This window comes from Aedes albopictus, chromosome 2, assembly GCF_035046485.1.
Source record: "Aedes albopictus strain Foshan chromosome 2, AalbF5, whole genome shotgun sequence".
NCBI lineage: Eukaryota > Metazoa > Arthropoda > Insecta > Diptera > Culicidae > Aedes > Aedes albopictus.
The window spans coordinates 28,611,461-28,631,461 of record NC_085137.1 but is presented as its reverse complement, the minus strand read 5'-3'; the positions used below and the strand labels follow the sequence as shown (position 1 = coordinate 28,631,461).

The 20,001-nt window shown below is 39.7% G+C and overlaps 1 protein-coding gene across 9 annotated transcripts in view; it reads left to right on the top strand.

Annotated features, from left to right (window-relative positions):
• The window catches only part of LOC109416800 (AP-1 complex subunit gamma-1), a 93,841-nt gene that overhangs the window by 44,469 nt on the left and 29,371 nt on the right, over positions 1-20,001 (top strand). For 5 of the 9 annotated variants that reach the window (XM_062849376.1, XM_029864187.2, XM_029864185.2 and 2 more), the window contains 5 exons: positions 6,790-6,851; positions 7,695-8,049; positions 8,117-8,355; positions 16,448-16,524; positions 18,715-18,732. In XM_062849376.1, coding sequence (XP_062705360.1) covers positions 6,790-6,851; positions 7,695-8,049; positions 8,117-8,355; positions 16,448-16,524; positions 18,715-18,732 — 751 coding nt within the window. The remainder of the gene's footprint in view (positions 1-6,789; positions 6,852-7,694; positions 8,050-8,116; positions 8,356-16,447; positions 16,525-18,714; positions 18,733-20,001) is intronic. The other 4 variants (XM_062849377.1, XM_029864188.2, XM_029864189.2 and 1 more) reach the window with 3 other exon arrangements.

Below are 20,001 nucleotides of genomic sequence, written 5' to 3'. Positions count from 1 at the left end.
CAAGCTCAAGCAAAACCAATGCGAGTGCCACGGTTAACCTGTCAATAAGCAAAATTTTAAATAGACCGTTAAATCAGTGTATGTATGTAATTATTCCCAATTAGAGTGATACGCCTGTTTGTCTGAGTCGCTAGTGTTGAGATTAGTCGTTTGGCTGGTGCGTTTTAAAACTAGTCGAATCACTATTTCAGCCTTATGTTGTTTCAGCCTTTTGATGCATTCAGCCTTTTGTAATTTCAGCCTTTTGTGGTTCTGCCTTTTGGTACTTCAGCCTTTCGTAATTCAGCCTTTGGTACGTAACCTCAACAAAAGGGATCTCAACATCTACACCGGTCTAATAACTGGACACTGCCCCTGCAGATACCATCTACAAAAGATCGGAGAAATCCAAACCTCAAATTGCCGCTTCTATGACGAGGAGAGAGAAACATTAGAACACATCCTCGGCTATTGCAGTGCACTCACCCAACGTAGGTTCAAAGTTCTCAGCAAGCCCTTTTTAGGGCCTGCTGACATACGGATCTTATCTCCCAAGGACGTGGTTGACTTTATAAAGCTAGTCTCGCCAGAATGGGGGAGTCACATACTGTGACTCAGGATCTCTATTCATCAATAATAGATGGTCTTTAGTTCAGTCGATACCAAGGTATCTCAGTGACAAACATGTTACTGAGATCACTTGCGTACCGCACAGCAAAAGGGTATCACAATAGTTCTAAAATCTGGACGCAGTGATCTTCATCCGACAAGCGAGAGGAAGCTCAATGGTGCCATAGAGTAATTAATTTACCCACTAAATATACTATCTAAAATATCGAAACTATAACTGAGTTTGTTATGATGTTGATATAAAAATGATCTGATCACATATTAGGGGTACTCACTAAACAGATTTAATTGCTGCGTAAGCCATGATTTTCTACTTATTTTAAATGTTTCATGATTTTGCGAATGAAATAATCAAAGATTGCCTTGGTGATCGCGACGTTTAATCAGTTTACGCTGTTAAGTGAATCCCCCTATTAATTTATTGTATGTAACTAACTTTGCTATAATTATGATATAATACAAATCTGTTTTCCAGCAAAACTATCTAAATCTAAATATAACAAACCTTAATACCGTCAAGGCACCATTCACCGTGGATCTAAGAGGATTCGGGGCAAATAAGGGCTGTCATTTGACACCAGTCTTATAAACATTGTTGGTGCCGCTTTTAATTGCCTTCATTATAGGTTAAAATCAAAGCAATACCCACAGAAGTAGAAAAATTTTCACAAAATTTGGTGATATGGTACAATTAGTAAAGGGTAGTAAGGTCGCCTAATTCCGTGGTAGGTCACCATTCACCGTGGTAGTAGGGACCCATTCACCGTGTATGAGAAATTTTATTTTACTTTGTTTAAAAATGATCAAAACAACCCAGCCAAGGGAATTTTCTTCGTTTAAATTCGTTTCAAGTAATAACTTGCAAGATTTAATTAGAAAAAAGAATGTTCAAATTTTCGATTTTTTCTAGATATATGGGACAATATGGGGCACGGTGAATGGAGACCATTGATTTTTAGGGTACCCATTTACCGTGCCTTTTTACTTCAATTAAAAAGTACGAGTAATCGTTCTTTCTTGTTAAACTTACTTCGGTAATGCAAAATACATACCTGATATGTGAATTTAATTGCTTCTTGGTGGAATAAAAACGTTACTACATTTAGTTTATCGCTCAAATCACCTTAGCGCAGTTTTCGTTTTTTCACTATGAATGCAGTGACCGAGCAAAAACCCGCTTCATGTAAACACACTTTAGTGTCAAAATGATACTTTTAAATGTTTCTAATGAGCGTTTTGACATGGTAACAATACATTAGTGTTGTTTTGGTGAAATTGAAGGGAAATTGTCATATCATTCAATCATAATATGGAAATAATGAAAAAATATTCGAAGGCACACGGTGAATGGAGCCCCCACGGTGAATGGCGCCTTGACGGTATACATATTGTAATGATTTTGATGTTGAACCTGGGCTTGTTAGGGGAATATCTGTAAGTAAAAAGAAAATCGTGTTAAGTACTGTTCCTTTGAATTCCACTAAGAATTTGCATCCTTATCTTTTGACAGATACGTATTTCGATCTCAACTGTAAGGTCATCTTCAGTGTCTTGTACTTGACTCGTCGAGTCAGTCGAGTCAAGTACAATACACTGAAGACGACCTTACAGTTGAGGTCGAAATACGTATCTGTCAAAGGATGCAAATTCTTAGTGGAACTCAAAGAAACAGTACTTAACACGATTTTTTTTTACTTATTGTTATAATTTAATTAAATTTGTCTAGATCCGACTATTACGTCCTTTTATTCTTTCATATTGTACAAACTAAATCTATCATAGCCTGCTACAATTCGGCCATATTGATGTTACACATCGTCCTCGATGTGATTCACCAACTTCATGTATCCGTCAAACTCCAACACGGTAACATACTATCCGATGTTTTATTGCGCCTCGCTCTTGAGAATACGCTATGTTTCTGCGTTGACCAGTTACAGTTAGATTACAGCTAGCTCCTTCTGTTCCACAAGATCCTCAGATTTTCCAGCTCGAGAGTAATGCGCCGTACTTACGCTTCTCCCAACATTCCTTGTTAAATTCCAACGTTTTCCTTGGAAGACCGCACTTCAATTTTCGATTTCGCTTTCTTGTTGGAAACTGTTTCACAATCATCTGCAGTGTTCTTAGCAACTAACTCAAAATTTGGATCCAATGCCTTCGAATACGGGTAGCATATCCCACTTCTGAATTGTAATGATTTAATGAAATTCTTCATTACACCAACAAAGCTGGCCATGAAAATGTTCGACAATTCACAGGTAATTTAGACAGATCACACACATGCACGAAAAAGACGGATAACATATTCTACTTTATCGATCTTGTTGCCGTCCTTTTCATGCTCATGTTACATCTGTCAAAATGACCTGAGATTTGTCAGTTAAGGGGTTAAGCACGCGCGCTGTTGTAAAAAGTACAACACTACCATAAAACCTCGCTCGTCGTATACAGCACGAGCGCGGTGCAGTTTTGGGTTGCTTGATGGCGCGCGTCCTGAAAGGTTAAAAAAACGGCTATTACGTCCTTTTATTCTGTCATATTCTTCATTGCATCAACACAGCTAGCCATGAAAATGTTTGACACTTCTCAGGTCATTTTGACAAACCACACACATGCACGAAAAAGACGGATCATATGTATATGCTAATTCATCGATCTTTTACTGTCTTTTTCATGCTCATATTACATCTGTCAAAACGACCTGAAAATTGTCAGTCATTTTGCGGTTTGGTTCGTTGATGTAATAAAGAATTGTACAAACTAAATCTATCATATCCTCCCTGCCCTTTAGTTCAGAGAGGGTTTGGGCAGCGTCCTGCCAACTTGGTCGAGGCAGGGTTTTTGGGAGAACAAGTAAAGGGTTGTTGAAAGATTATGTAATGTAATTTATTTTGAGTGAATAAAATATATTTTTTTCCCAAACATGTTACGTAATATTTGAACAGCTTCATCAACGCTGATATTCTAAAGTGCTAGAATGATGCATTGAGCTTGTAGGGATCCCTTGAAGATGGGATGTAAATCATTAACTCGCGATCGCGCGTTTTCGTACTTCAGGGAAAAAGTACATTACATAAATGAACGATTTTTAAAACACATCCGATATGTTGAAAAATTAATGATTTGCTATCCATGTCCGTGGAACCATTCTGAACAGCCATTGAGTGAATACATTGGATTGTTACATATTTTCATCTTGCGAATCGACCAGCCATATAAAAACTGAATCCAGTGTATCACCACAACCTCTCTACTGTATCGAATAACAACTACTAATCATATCCTTTCCTTCCCTTCTTTTCTTTTCCCTTCCTTTTACATGAGCAAAATAACAACTCCGAGTATTTCTATCACCACGGCCACATGTAAGACGTAAGTGAAAGCAAAACACCATTCATCATGAACAACGGAATCGAATGAAGAGGACTTACCTTACCGGGCTAAGGCCGGAGTGGCCTCTGCTGTACATAGTAGCCTATGTTATTCGCAATGGGGATTTTTACGGAAGGCTTATTGGGCCTACGCCAACATTCCTGTCTCGCCGAAGGGCCATCGTGCCAGTTCTGTTTAACGTCTCAACCAACACTGGGACGACCACACTGATAGGTCTACCACCTTGGATCTAGCTGGGCGTGGTGCAGCGTTTCTTACTCAGCCGCTGGATGCCAGAACAGACGCTGTTTGAGCCGCACCTCCTTGGTGAACAAACGCTCGAATCGTACCTCCTCAATCTAGCTGAAGTCAGAAGGACAACAGTGCCCAGGCTGCACTACCAGCTAAGCACACAACTCTTAGCTGACGGTCTTTGTCATCGCTTGACCCGTGGAAGCATGAAGTAGGAACTTGTGAGGACCAGAGCTATGTTGGACGCTCTTTATCGACTCACCGTTTTGCAGCCCAAATGAAGAGGAATCGTGAGTAAAAATCATAAAAAACACCTAAGGTAAGAATATAACTATTCTGTTTCCAACGTGTGATAAACCATCGAATAGATCCACTGGTCACGTGTAAGACGTATTTCTGACGCCGGAACGTCGTGACTTGACTAAACTCGACAGAAATGGTTCACTACTTGACTAGGTGGACATCGTGACAGGCTCTATACGTTGACGTTTTCAATGTAATTGGCATTATAAGAATAACGTGAGAGTAGGAAATGTTTATATAGACATGACCGATGCTGAGAATCCTAGGGGCTCCCTTAGGTGTATTTATCATAAGTTTACTCCAAGCACTGTGACGCTGAGACAAGTTTGCTTACAGTGGAAGCTTTTATGTTAACATTCAAATTGACTGCTATTAGAAGATTATGAAGAAAATTATTATTTTAAAATGAGATTTGTTTATTTTTATAGATTGTGTTAGGGATGAGTACACCATAGTTGATGGATGATCTTTATTAGTTTCAATTGCTAATACAATAACCAACTAACCGACCTTACCTTACGACCTGACTTAGTCGATATTATGACAATAAAAGTAAAGGAGCAGGAGTTATGATGTGATCAAAATTAAAACTTAATCTTATTTTTTGTCAGGATCCAGAAACATGGAAAACTGTAGTAATTTGGATGTAGTATAAACTATGCTATGATACGGTGGACATAGGGATAATTCAGACTTCATAGGGATACAAGAGATGAACACAGAGAAGCAAAAGACGACTAGCGACGACATAGGATACATTAACTGTACATTAACATAAGGCGTTCGACTGATAAGTTTTATGTCCACAACATCAAATAGAAGCTCAAAAAGAGAGTTATTTGAAGATGATTCCAGTGAGTAGATGATCAACATCGGTTCATCATAACAATATTGGTATTTAACTTGAAATAACTTTCAGAATGCACAATGTAACTTGGGATATTTTTTGATTATTGTTTGGAGATGATGTCAGAAAAATTAGTTGCCCATACCGGCTACAAACGCTAGTTCTGATAATTGTCACTGAGTAGTCTTCAAAAGTATCAAAACATTACATTTCTAGAGCTTCCACAAAATACGGGTGTGATGAGAACAGTAAGCGACACTGTATTTTGATAACTACTACGACCCAATACTAAATACTGCACACTTTGCTCAAGTTGACGACATCGTCTCCATCGTGAGTATTGGTCATAGTAGGGGGAAAGTAGGGAAAGGGTCCAGGCTTTGCTTTCAGCTGTCCTGCAGCTCCACCTGGTCACTCTAAAAAAAAAAACTAAATCTATCATATCCTGCTACAATATTCATTGATCGTTGATATAATTATGTTATGTTTTTGTTATGCTTTTCTGAATTCCTCTGTCAATTACCATTTTGCATGTGTATATCGTGTGGCAGACACGAAGATACTCTATGTCAAGGAAGTCAAGGAAGTTTTCTTTATGAAAAGTTCCTGGACAGACCGGGAATCAAACCCGTCACCCTCAGCGTGGTCGTGCTGAATACCCACTCCACGAAGAGCTATGAAGAGCTTTGTGGAAGCATAATCTGCATTTCGCTAGATAGGGTAAAAGCACTAGACTTCGCCACTGCTCTAGTCTTCGCCCCCTACATACGAATTCCATTTTTTATGTATGAAGTGGCGAAGACTAGAGTAGAATTTTAGGGGGGCGAAATCTAGTGTTTTTACCCTATTTATCTACGAAACCCACTTGAATTCAATGTTCACCACGTTCCATGCTTTTCTTCGGAAACAGGCTCCAATCATGCTCGCAATTTATTCATGTTTCAAGACATTTATGCCTATGAACTACATACATTCTTTACGTTCATATGTTTACTATGTTTGACACTAGTCTATAACCGGATCGATGACGTACCGTTTAATAACTTCGCACTATTTCAGAATCTGGTCTACTGGCAGGTCTCACCGACGTCTTCTTATTTACGGTTAAGCAGTTATAAAAGACTTTCATTCAGGTTCCTTTTTCCGATGTTTCTCAGAGTTCTTTTTACACGTGACAAAGCATCAAAGCTGTAACCAACACCACTTGCTTGTGAGTGTTGCTCGTAAAGTTGTTTGTTGATGAATCAGTTAATGATTTTCCTTTCGTCGCTTCCAACAGCAGTCACTGTCAATTATTGACGAAGGAGGACTTAAGGACTTAAGTGCAATTATGTCTAGCTGGCGAAAACCGTCCCCCTGAGCATTAATTTATGCTTGTTTCTTTCTATCACTTTCTCCAACAGATTCAATCCAGCATTTAATATGGCCACCATAAGACAGGCGATCAACGATACAATTGAACGAGGTAAGTCGTATTTATAAAAATGTAACAGTTACATCATGTTGCCTTGAGACACGGTATTTTTTAAAGTTTCGTTATTTTTGCTCAAATATGCTGCCGTGTGCAGCATAATTGTAATGGGATGTTCAGTCCAAATATATGGAGAATTGGATGACCTCCAGTCTCTCATACAGCACGCCGGTTTGGCGAGTTCGATTTAGCTCAGAATTGAAAGAATGGTAGTTGATACCATAAGGAACAACTTTGCAGAAGATCATATCATGATAAAACTTAATTTAGTTGCGGATTCAGCTAACGAAAGCAGGATGAGGACATCTTCACTCGTTTACTCTCGGTTGTTATATGCAGCACGTGTGTGTCTTTCGAAGCTTGCGCGCTACATCATAGGCAGCTATGTAATTCTTCATTGTCTTGATTTCCATCCACCACGTGCGTGAGCAATGGAAAGCAAGGACAATATAGCCGTCTATGATGCAGTGTGCATGTTTCGAATGGCAAACATGTGCTGCATGTAACAACCGAGAGTAAACGGGTGAAGATGTCCTCATCCTGTTTTCGTTAGCTGAAACCGCAACTAAATTAAGTTTTTTCATGATATGGCCTTCTACAAAGTTGTTCCTTGGGGTATCAACTACCATTCTTTCAATTTTGAGCCGAATTCGCAAAACCGGCTTGCTGTATGAGAGACTGGAGGTCATCCAATTTCCCATATATTTGGACTGAACATCCCATACAAACCTTCAACTCAACATGGTGTAACTATTCAACATCCCGCGAGTGTCCCTTCCCACACTGCACTGTGAGCTTTTACTGGAACGATCCGCGACTGATACCTTGTAACGTTAGACTTTGGTGCTTTACTCAAAACAGTACGCATCCCGACGCCGACCCGCCTGCGCGACCTCATCCGACAGATCCGTGCCGCCCGGACGGCCGCCGAGGAGCGGGCGGTGGTGAACCGAGAATGCGCCTACATCCGGGGCACATTCCGTGAGGAGGACTCGGTGTGGCGGTGTCGAAACATTGCCAAACTTCTGTACATTCACATGCTCGGCTATCCGGCGCACTTTGGCCAGCTCGAGTGCCTCAAACTGACCGCCAGTCCCCGGTTCACAGACAAACGGATCGGCTATCTGGGGGCGATGCTACTGCTGGACGAACGGCAAGACGTCCACCTGCTTATCACAAATTGTTTGAAAAAGTTAGTACTTTTAGTTTACGTCATTGTTTGTTAGTTAAAGTCAACAATTTCTTCTTTCTACCAACAGTGACCTCAACAGTACGACCCAGTTTGTGGTTGGTCTGGCACTGTGTACCCTGGGAGCCATCGCGTCACCGGAGATGGCCCGTGATTTGGCCGGCGAGGTGGAAAAACTGATGCGCTCGCCCAATGCCTACATCCGGAAAAAAGCTGCCCTCTGTGCATTTCGGATCATCAAAAGGGTACCGGAGCTGATGGAAATCTTCCTGCCGGCAACCCGGTCACTGCTGAACGAGAAGAATCACGGTAAGTGTTTGAATTCGCAGTCTCCATTTTCAGAGGAGCATAAGCCCCTCCACTGCTCAACGATCAATGACAAATAACTCCTCAAGTAGTCGAAGACTGCTGAACAGAATACGCTGCAGTATCTTTATCTTATTTTATTGAAGGGTAATCCGTAATCCGGGTACACCTACATTGTTACAGTTATTGGCGGTGCATAAGACCTCCGCATATCGTTCCGATCCATACTTGAATTTACTTCTCTTCTGCATGTGCCTCCCTATTTGTAAAACTACATAATTACCCTTTTCAAACAAAACAGAAAATTTCTAATCCTGAAGAAACCTCGACTGGACTCAAGAATTTCATCTCAGTTGTTCTCAACATTGGTTTGTAGAATAACTGAAAGTTTTCTGTCTTAACTATATGAGGGCCATGATGATATTGAATTGGGATTCCATCGAGTTCCTCCTAGTTTTAGTCTAGTAATCAACAAACTTCAGAAATAAGTTACATGCTAACATGATAGACCTATCACAAACATCGTATTGATCGCAATCCTGGTTTGAACGGTATGTTAGACAACCGCTCGTAGACTTTTATCTATACAAAATTTCCGGTAAATAGCGTTGACTTAGGCCAGCACCCTCCCACTTCCTCAGAGTCACAGATTCATGCTACAATCCTCCCACTTTGTTTCAACGCAACCCCTTTGTAATCCCACCCAACCCCCATGATGAAGTATTCTGTACTCTGTTTGTCGGCCCAAGAAGCCGGCTGTTTTTGGGTTAGCCACACCGTCATCGTCGCCATCGTATTCTACATTCATTGCTGCCGGCACAAATTGGATCTAATTTATTCATACGACCTAACGTACAAGCGGGTCCCAAAATGAATGAAGAAATGGCGACGACTGTGTTCGTGAATTAATTTGCAGTCAATGCAAATAATCTCCCATCATGCTGCTGCTGCTTTCGGAACACGTATAGAGCGGAGAGGATGGTCCGGTCCATACTGATGCAGAGGCAATCACACAACAACCGTCGTCGCGTCGTAGACCAGCTGGCTACTGTACAAACCAAACTGGCTGCCTATGGATCGTGCGTGCGTGTTCCGGATCGCATCGTTCGACAGCGACAGCGACAGCGACGACCACTATACTAGCGTGTTATCTCCCAGCTGAGCTGGGTTGGGTTGGAAGGCTCGCCGTAACCCTCCACACTTCGCATCGCTGGCGATCCTCCGTCGTCGTATTGCAGTACCGCAATTCGTGGGGGGCGTGTGGTGCGTTATCTCACACAAAGTAGCAATAAGAACCACTCGTTTATGGCCATGCAATTGCCCGTTTGCTGGTAAATAAATCGAGCAAGACGTGCTGGACTGGAATGTGTGCCTTCTAGCTACTATCATCATCATGTGAATGAGTTATATGGCACGCGCGCTTCAGTTTGAAGGTGATTCAGGCAGAAGCGACGACGATGGAACTGACTGTAGCTATCGGTAACTGGCTTCATGTGAGTAAAAGCAATACATGTCGTCTGCCGTCGGATCGTCATGGATGAACACTCGCATCGGTGATTTTTCACGCAGTTAAATTAAAACTGAGTGAATGATTAATTGATAGGAGCTTAGAGCATTGCTTTTCAAGGTGCCTTTTATGTTTCAATCCAGTGCCGAACGATCGGTAGAGCTTCAGATATAGAAGTTCCAGCGGAAATTCCACAAGCTATTCAGGGATACCTAAAGGAGTCTCACTGGGAATCCCTCGAGGAGTTTCACTAGTAAATCCTCTAGGTTTCCTGAAGAGATTTTTTTTTAAGTAATTCTAGGTCGATCTTCAATAGAACATCCTTACAGAACTCCTAGAAAACTTGAAAAATGCGTAAGGAACTAGAAAAATGAAAAGATTGGAAAAAAGTCTTGAGTAAATTGCCGGAGGAAATCATGAAGGAATTTGCAGAATTTACCTGAGAACGAAGTTCTAATCCTAATGAACGAAAGTTGGAAAGTCTACTGAAGGAATTCCTGCTAGATAGATTCCCTAGAAGAATTCGCAGTGGAGCTCCTAGGGAGATTCCTGTCAAAGTCCTAAAGTCCCGGTGGAACTCTTGGAAGTATTCCTGGTGGAAAGTCGACATGGACTCCCAGTTAAACTCGTAGAGCAATTAAAGACTGTTTCAGAAATCATAAATACACTTCGTTTATCATATAAAATGAACTGTTCTGATGATTTCTACCAACTTCTTTAAGAGTACAGCATATTGTACTCAATATTTTTTGTATTTCCTTCCAATTGTCATGATATTTTGAAGAACAGTCGTGTTATCTAACAGCTAACTTCATTTTCCAAATTGGCATTTGCACAAAGGTATTTTTTAATCATTTCAACATCATTTATCACTAAATGTGGAAGACTAAAGCTGGATCCTCGTGACTGTGCGGTTAGAGTCACCATGGCTTGGTGACCAAGCTCATAATCGCACCATGCTATGGGTGAGGGTTCGATTCCCGCTTCCCTGTTGAGAAATTTGAAAAAAAAAATTGCATTGAGATGACCCACAATGATAGTTCTGGATCAAACATTTCAGAGAAAATTACTTTTACTAATCGAGAAATATCTTTTCTTATCGATACAGTAACTTTCATTATATCTGGAGATTACATGTTTTATTTATGAGATTTTTTTCTTTTCTACAATGCTACATTTTTTACCGCTTTGTGCAACTTCAAATTTTAATCATCTTGTTTACAGAGCAAATCAACAAAGTTGGTATTATTTGCTTCGTTAGAATGTTTGCCAAAAGAGCTAGAAGAAACTTTTTTAAATATTGTGCTCAAATTGAAAAGGCAACCAATCGTTAGGGTATTTATAATTTCTGAAACAGTATATATTGGTGTAAACTCTACAGAAATTGTCGATAAGCTGGATGTTGGATTTCTCGGCAACGCAGTCACCGAACTCCTTGGAACGACAACGAAATAAAACCGTCCCCGTTGTCGTTCCAAGGTGTTTGGTTACTGCATAGCCGAGAGATCCAACATCCAGTGCATCCAAACAGTCGAACACTCAAACCTCCAATTGTAGAAGATTCTGCGAAAATGAGGAAAATCCTTGAAGATTTCCTGGAGCAACACCTGAAGGGTTTTCTGATGGTAATCCAAGAAAATCTTCGATGGAAGTCCTAGAAGAATTGCCTGTGGAGCATCCAGAGTTATTTTTTCAGTGAAACTCCTAGAGAATTTCCCGGTGAAACACCTTGAGCTATTCCTGTTGCAAATCATCCTAAAGAATTTCCGGTGAAATTCTCTACAGAAATTCTCGGTGGAAGTTTCAAAGGAATTCTCGATGGAGCTCCTAGAGGTATACACGGAGAAACTTCTAGTGGACTTTCGGGTGGAGCTTCCAGAAGAATTTCTGGATAAACTTCTCTGAACTCTTAGAGAAATCAGAGTGAAACTCTTACAGCAATTCCAAGTGGTACCCCTGAATAAATTCCCGGTGGATCTCTTGGATGCAGTCCCAGTGAGCTCCGAGAAAGAACAATACTCTTTGCAATTTCTAGAGGAATTCCTTGTGACACTTTTATAAACGTTTCTGGTGGAACTACTAGAAGAATTTTCGGTTGATCTGCTTGACAAATTCCAAGAATTTCTGCGGAAATTTGCGGTGTAACTTCTGAAGGAATTCTTAGTGAATTCAGTTTTGTCGAAGCTGAGGTTTGATACAGACGGATTGTACTCTTTGCTCAGGTAGTATTTTTGTCTTCAGTTTGCGTTGCTAGACATTGGATATCGTTTATCGCTTTGCTTTGTTTGTCGGTAGGTCATATCCTTCGTTAGTGTCGCACCAAAAATGATTGAAATGAGCGAAATGTTCGTTAATACGGTGCAGTTCCGCTTTCCGCTGGGTAGCCCACGGCCATCCTAGGTGGAAATTGCGATTTTTATGAAGAAGTTGGACACGGACTAGCTGCAAACAAACAACTTGAAACAGCATACCTATAGAAAAGCACATGATCGCTCATTTTTCGCGAAGTTCGTGCCATTGAGGAATCGATGCCGGAGGAATCATTGCGGAAGAACACAGAGGCTAGAAGATTTTCCCATTAAAATAGGCAATCAATAGAAGTACATATGTCTATCGCAAGCGTTAGTATGCGATACATTTGTGTATTTGATTTGCCACCGGAAATTACGAATGGAAGTTTGTCTTTGGTGCTTGAAAAGTTTGGGAACGTGATTCGAAACACGTGATTCGAAAAAGCTTCCCCGCGGGGCTTAGTCTTGATCATATGCACACTGGAATCCGAGAAGTGTTCATGGAAGTCGAAACAAGAATCCCGTCATGGATCGGCGTTTTCAACCGACAACAAAGATTATTTTATGAAGGATTGAAGGAAACGTTTTTCTTGTATCGTCAAGCGAAAGCGCATCGGAGGGACTCTTGCCCTCAATGACAAGATGGAAGGGAAGCTTTCATATGCTGGGATTGTATCTGGAGAAGTATTTTTTTTTATCTGTATTAACGAGATTTTTAGCCCTAGGCTAGTTTATCTAGGGACCCACGCTCTACTTCCATTCCGAAGGAAGAAATCACATTTTGCGAGTTTGTCGGGAGTGGGATTCGATCCCAGGTCCTCGGCGGGATAGTCAGGAGTTCTAACCCCACCGTCCCCCCTCCCACGCTCCGCACCTCTGGAGAAGTAATAGTATCAGTGGTATTCGTAAGAAACGGTGTAGGATGAAATTGTAGAAATTTTGAAAAAAGAAATCGTCGTTGACAACGCGGACATTTTGAATGTGGCGCAGGTGCACCCGAATGAAAGCAAATCTAAGAATGAGATGAATTAGAAGGAAGACAAAAACTTATCGAAAGACGAGATCAGCGAGAGTCAGGATACATCACATCGGCCGACGATGAGTCTAGAGAGATTTTGGAAGAGAAGAACGCAACCCGACAGATTACTGAGCGATATAAAAGAACGCGGGCGCAGCAGACTCGTCTCTTCGGGAAAAAAGCGTCGCCTGGAAAAAGCGGAAAGTGAACAAATTTAACTGCTGTGCCGTTCTCAAGAAACACTAAAGTTTTATCATAAGCTTCACGTATCCCGCAAAAGCTTTGTGCCGCGAGCCGAAATTTGCAGGGGTGAAGAGAATTGTCAGACAAAAGAGGCACAAAACAAGCAACAAAGAAGGTGCGACGATTACTCTTTATCCCTACTGCACTCAGGCAAATAAACCTAAGATTATCATAAGGTCTAACTTATGAAATGGCCTTTAAACAATTCATAAGGTCGGTCTATGACGCAGAATCGACTCACAGTTTGGCTTTTATACACATTTAGCAACACGATATTCTCAAGCGTCGATAGCCGCGTGGTTTGGGCACGAGCTCAGTGATCTCGACGTTCATGGATCGATTCCAGTCTGCATCATTTTGTGATTTTTCTGCTCTTTCCATAAGTTTATCTTATGTAATTAGGTCATGATAAGCATGTTCAATTTCTATAAGGTATTCTTATGGCATCCATACTTTACAGTTATGGCTAAATTTCATAAGGTATTTTGATGAATTTCGGTAGTTTACTTCGCTGAGTGTGGTAACAGATAATGACATGATCTCGAAATTTTTTGTTGCAGACAAAACGGAAGCTGAATTTGTTGCGTACTTTTCAACTTGGGAATAATCAATTATTGCTAACCCAAAGTCGAAACTGTTTGATGATAGAGCTTCACCAGAATGCAGTGTTTACCGACTCGAAGTTACCGTTCGAAAATCGCAATGCAAGGCTTAAAAATCTCTAAACTCGTGGTGTACGATGTTAATCCCATTATTTTCAAGTTGGGACAAACTTATGTCGCATGGGTTTGTTTGTCGCAACAAATACAGGTTGCGACATTGTCATTATTGTTGCGCGATGGTTGAATTTTGATTCACTGTGCAGCGATAAGGACGGGAGCATCTTGACTGACGAACGTGGAGTTAAGGAAGCTATCCAGCAGCTCAAAAACAATAAGTCAGCTGAACTCATCAAGATAGGTCCGTAAAAGTTGTACAGCTGCCTGCACCGGCTAATAGTCTGGATCTGGGAGACCTACTAGCTACCAGAGGAGTGGAAGGAAGGGGTCATTTGCCCCATCTACAAGAAAGGTGACAAGTTAGAGTGCGCGAACTTACGAGCGATCACAATTCTGAATACCGCCTACAAAGTGATATTCCAGATCATCTTCCGTCGTTTTTCACCCAAAGTTTGTAGGAAGTTATCGAGCCGGCTTCGTTGACGGCAGCTCGACAACGGATCAAATCTTCACCGTGAGGCAAATCCTCCAAAAATTCCGCGAATACCATGTCCCAGCGCACCACCTGTTTATCGACTTCAAGGCAGCGTACAACAGTATCGACCGCAAAGAGCTCTGGAAAATCATGCACGAGAACGGCATCGGAACGGAAGTTCATAATAGATTGATCAAAGCGACGATGGACGGCGTAAGAAACTGCGTAATGGTTTCGGGCGATCTGTCTAGTTCGTTCGAATCTCGCCGGGGACTACGACAAGATGGTTGACTCAGTGTTAGGTGACGAGCTGGGTTCAACAGCCGTGGTACGATTTTCACTAAATCCGGCCAATTTCTCTGTTTTACGGATGAAATGGACATTATTGTTAGAACATTTGTAGCGGTGGCAGAACGTCCACTCGCCTGAAATGTGAAGCAGCAAAGGTCGGACTCACGGTGAACGCGTCGAAAACGAAGTACAGGGGATGGCCAAAATGTTTGGGATAGGCAACTTTTTTTCTCCCACAAAAAAATTCAACTTGCTGTAACTTTTCATAGAGTGCATCAAAAAATCTCAAATTTTGACTGTTTGTCAACCTATTATATGTGCATCATTGGTACAAATTTGGGCTCGATTGATACATTTTTCGCGAAATTAGAACCGTTCGGGTAAAACACTATTTTTTAGACAACTAATTTTTGAACTGTCATATCTCGGAAACCAGTGAACCGAATTGAATGAATTTTTTAACGTTTATCAACGATATATTGATACTTAATACGACATTATAAAATATAATATTTTCCCACGACGAATTAAGTTATACCGGGTTGAAATTTTTACCCATATAGAGGAAAATAAGTCAAATTTACAATACCACACAAAAATTACTAAATGTGTTCTTCCTTCAATCTAAATAGGCTCTAATACAGTCGAACCTCCATGAGTCGATGTTCCTTGACTCGATATCGACTCATGGAGGTAATTTTTTCCATACTGAAAAATAATTTCTGGGTTACTATGATGGTCCCCCAAAAAGCTTCCCAAAGGATTTTTGTTCCACTACTCGATATTTCCTTGAGTCGATGGTCCCTTCAATATCGACTCATGGAAGTTTCACTGTATATCTGATTAGAGATAACTTGAGAACAGAAGTGGAAAATCTTTGGATATCAACACTAAAATTTATTGACATTGATGTAAAAAAATTACATTTTTTCGAGAAAAATCCAAAAAGTGTCAATCTATGATAACTTTTTTCAAAGTTTAAAAAGTACCTATGTTTTAATAGTTTGTGAAGCATTTACATATTGTTAGAGTACGTTCAAAATTTCATTCAATTCGGTTTACTGGTTTCCGAGATATGACAGCTCAAAAATGAGTTGTCTAAAAAATAGTGTTTTACCCGAACGGTTCCAACTTTGCGAAATATTAATCAATCGAGCCCAAATTTGTACCAATGATGCACATATAGTAGGTTGACAAACAGTCAAAATTTGAGATTTTTTGATGCGCTCTATGAAAAGTTATAGCTTGTTGACCTTTTTTTTAAAAAAAAAAAAGTTGCCTATCCCAAACATTTTGGCCATCCCCTGTACATGCTTATTGCATCCGAAGTACTTAATTCCGTCATTGCACATGGAGTTGTATTGCATTGCGTCAAGATACCTAAGTAATGACTAAGACAAGCTTTTTATTATGTTCCTATTTTCTCAAACCGCAGTTTATCGCGAGTTGTCAACCTAAATGTACCACTCCTGAAATGTATGAGTTTTCGGTTACATGTCATGTTTCCATCTAATACCCATTTTCTGCTCCCTTTGCTTCCCCTTTCCCCAGGTATCCTAATCGCCGGCGTCACCCTCATCACGGAAATGTGCGAGAAGAGCCAGGACACGCTGAATCACTTCAAAAAGGTAAGTCTCTCTAATCTGTTTCGCCTGTTTCCGGTGAGTTTATTATTTTTCCATTTCAACCCCTCTAAACGAGTTTTAGTTTGGTAGGTACATACACTCCCGTTCAAAAGTTTGGGGTCACCCCCTCAAAAACATGTCATTTTTTTAGGCCCATATCTCCGCCAATTTGCGTCCGATTTCAAAACCCTAGGTTTCATTCAAAAGATAATAAGTCAAAGAAACTTTGAACATGATTTAAAAGAAACTTTTTCAAAAAATTTTGTATGTAAGCTTAACCCAAAGTTGCCAAATTTTCTAAAAAATGAATATAAACTTACGGCAGTGTCGCTGGAAGTTGGGTCGACCAAATTTTAAGATGAGAGCGGTAAAATGACCCATTTTCTATTATCTTTCAACTGCTTTTTACAGAACATAGCTAAAAAATCTAGAAAAAAAAGATATTAAGTAAATTAATCCTTGATGTCATCGACCAAAAGTTTGGGGTCACCCCTCAATATGATGTATTGGCCAAAAGTTTGGGGTCACTTTCGTAAAACATGGAAAAGTGATTTGGTGATATTTTCGTCATCTATAGTTCAATTTTGATTATTTTTGGCTCATTTCAAAGATAATTAACTAAATTTACGTTTGATGTCTTCAACTTAACGTATTTAACGATTTTTGTATATAAAAATGTTATGTAAAGTTAGCACATTTTACCACGCTTCAAAAAATGAGGCAACTTTACGTTAAGTTTTAGTATGTAAATTTCAACAAATATGAGTGGTTCAATGTCTATGCAGTAAGTATCATTCATTTTGTTTCAAATAAGCCAAGAAGAATTAAAATTAAATGAAAGATGACAAAGATATCAACAAATCACTTTTCCATGTTTTACGATAGTGACCCCAAACTTTTGGCCGATACAGCATTTTGAGGGGTGACCCCAAACTTTCGATCGATGACATCAAGGATTAATTTACTTAATAACTTTTTTTCTAGATTTTTTAGCTAAGTTCTGTAAAAAGCAGTTGAAAGCTAATAGAAAATGGGTCATATTACCGCGCTCGTCTTAAAACTTGGTCGACCCAATTTCCAGCGACACTGCCGTAAGTTTATATTCATTTTTTAGAAAACTTGGCAACTTTGGGTTAAGCTTACATACAACATTTTTTTGAAAAAGTTTCTTTTAAATCATGTTCAAAGTTTCTTTGACTTAATATCTTTTGAATGAAACCTAGAGTTTTGAAATCGGACGAGTTGGCGGAGATATGGGCCTAAAAAAATGACATGTTTTTGAGGGGGTGACCCCAAACTTTTGAACGGGAGTGTATGTCGGTCGACTTTGGTTATTTCGGCACTCATATGTTGAGCCATCTACTACAGTGTCGGGTCTAGGGAGTATCACATTGTGATTTTTCAAAAAATAATAATAATAATAATAGGTATGGCTCCAATGATTCATGAGATAATCACCAATTAATGAGAAACAAGAAGTGATATTCTCTAGCCCAGTTTTATGATACAAGAACTGAATTCATTTTAGACCTACATCCTAGTTTTTTTTTGAAATTTTACCAAAAATATAATTCGAAAGCTGTGAAACGCTCTCATTTGAGAATTAGTTTTTCTTTTTAGTGACCTATTTTTGCGACCGTGAAACTTATATCTAGTCCTTAGATTTTTGCCCTATTATGGGAGTAGTCTTTCACTTTTTAGACATTTGAGCATTGATATTTCTATCTAGTGACATGTGTAGGGAATTAGTTGATTTTTAGAATCTTTGACTTTTGTCTCATTTTTTTTTTGTGTTGTTGTTATAATAATAATCAAGTGTTTAGTGCGTTTCTAGCGGAGTCAAATCAACTTCGTTCAATGAATGAGCTGCCTACTCTAAACGTTCATTGCTTCAGCTCAAATGTTAAGTGAATAAAAGGGTTGATATACTACAGTAGTCCTCGTCTGTAGCGAATAGTTTTTGAATACTCTTAACAACATTGCAAGATTTTTAGTTCTTTAGACGATTTTTATTTTTTGAGTTTTTGTTTTGTTTTTGAAGATTTTCGCCACTTAACCCAACTAGATCATGTACATCCTTCATCATTCGCTCGACAATTCCCAGTTCAACACAATCGAAAATTTCTCAAATAAACTTCATGAATTTAACCATTTTCTTGGTGTACGTCTTACCCATACTTTATTGCTTGCCAGGATAGTGGAAACCAAGAGGTAATGCAGCTCCCTGCTTTTCCAGTTCCCGTTCTTTCTAGTGAACCCCCTTCCCCAGATTTATAATAACGGTCTTTATAAAGTCATGTCGTCTCGCGTTTTCGCTTATCCGCGATCCACTTTAAAACTCGTCTCAAAGTCCCTCTCGAACGGTTGCAACAGAGCACCGTCAACCGTCTGCAACAGTCTCTAATTAATTAAAGCAATTTTTGAATTATCACTCCTTCTTGCTTGCTCTCATTGAAATTCCAATTTCTGCTCCCCCCATCCCATCTCGAGGGAAAACGCGCACTAGAACCGCGTCGTTGCTGTTGTGGAGGAGAAGAAAACCCCCTCGCTTCGTTTCCCATTTTGCAGTAATTTTTCTTCCAATTTCGTTAACTTTTCGCAGTTTTTTTTTCGTTCTTTCCCATCGCTATGTTGTACGAAAAATCAAAGTACCACTTTGTCGTTACCCTCTCATCTCATGTTGCCCGTCAAGTGTCGTTCCATCTTGTTCTCGGTGGTACCAGAAAAATGGAAATCGAAAAGTTGCAGAACTCGATGCGCTTGAGAAGTTCTTTCTGTCGGCTTTCTGTTGCTTCTAAGCTTGAAGCGTTGTTTGGTTTTAGTTTTGCATATTTTATTCTGCTAGACTGTTCTAGATCCTGATGGAAACATTTCCGAACAATGTATGTTTTTCGATCGGCATGAACATTGGGTAGCTTTTGTATTTCTTTTATGTTTTTGTTGGTAAGTTTTTACTTTTTCTGCACATTATTTTCGATATTACGTGTACTTCATTTTGGCTCCATGTTTTGTCGTTTACTGTCTAGCCCTTTCTGATTGTCGAATAAGTTCTGTGATCATGTTAATCGCACCACTACACTACACTTCATAACAAACAGTAACTATTCTTCATCAAAATTGGTAATTCAGTTACAAAAGAATAAAATAAAAAATCGGTGCTGTTCCATTTCATGTGTCTAAATTGAATCATGTAAAAGTTACACCAACTCATGTAGGACTTGAGTACTACTAGGGCACAAGATTTGCTCCTCAAATATAAATGTTTCTCAAACGTCAACTCAGATCAATAAATCATAAATTCTTTCAGGAATTCGGAGTTTTCCTTCAGGAATCAGGATACATGGATACTTTAACAACTTTTCTTTGCTGATTTTGCCATTACGTCAATAATATCATAACATTCTGTATACTCGTGCATTCAACGGTTTTGAAAGGAATCCATCAAGTACCTAACCATTGCCCACATTGATCTCTAGAGGC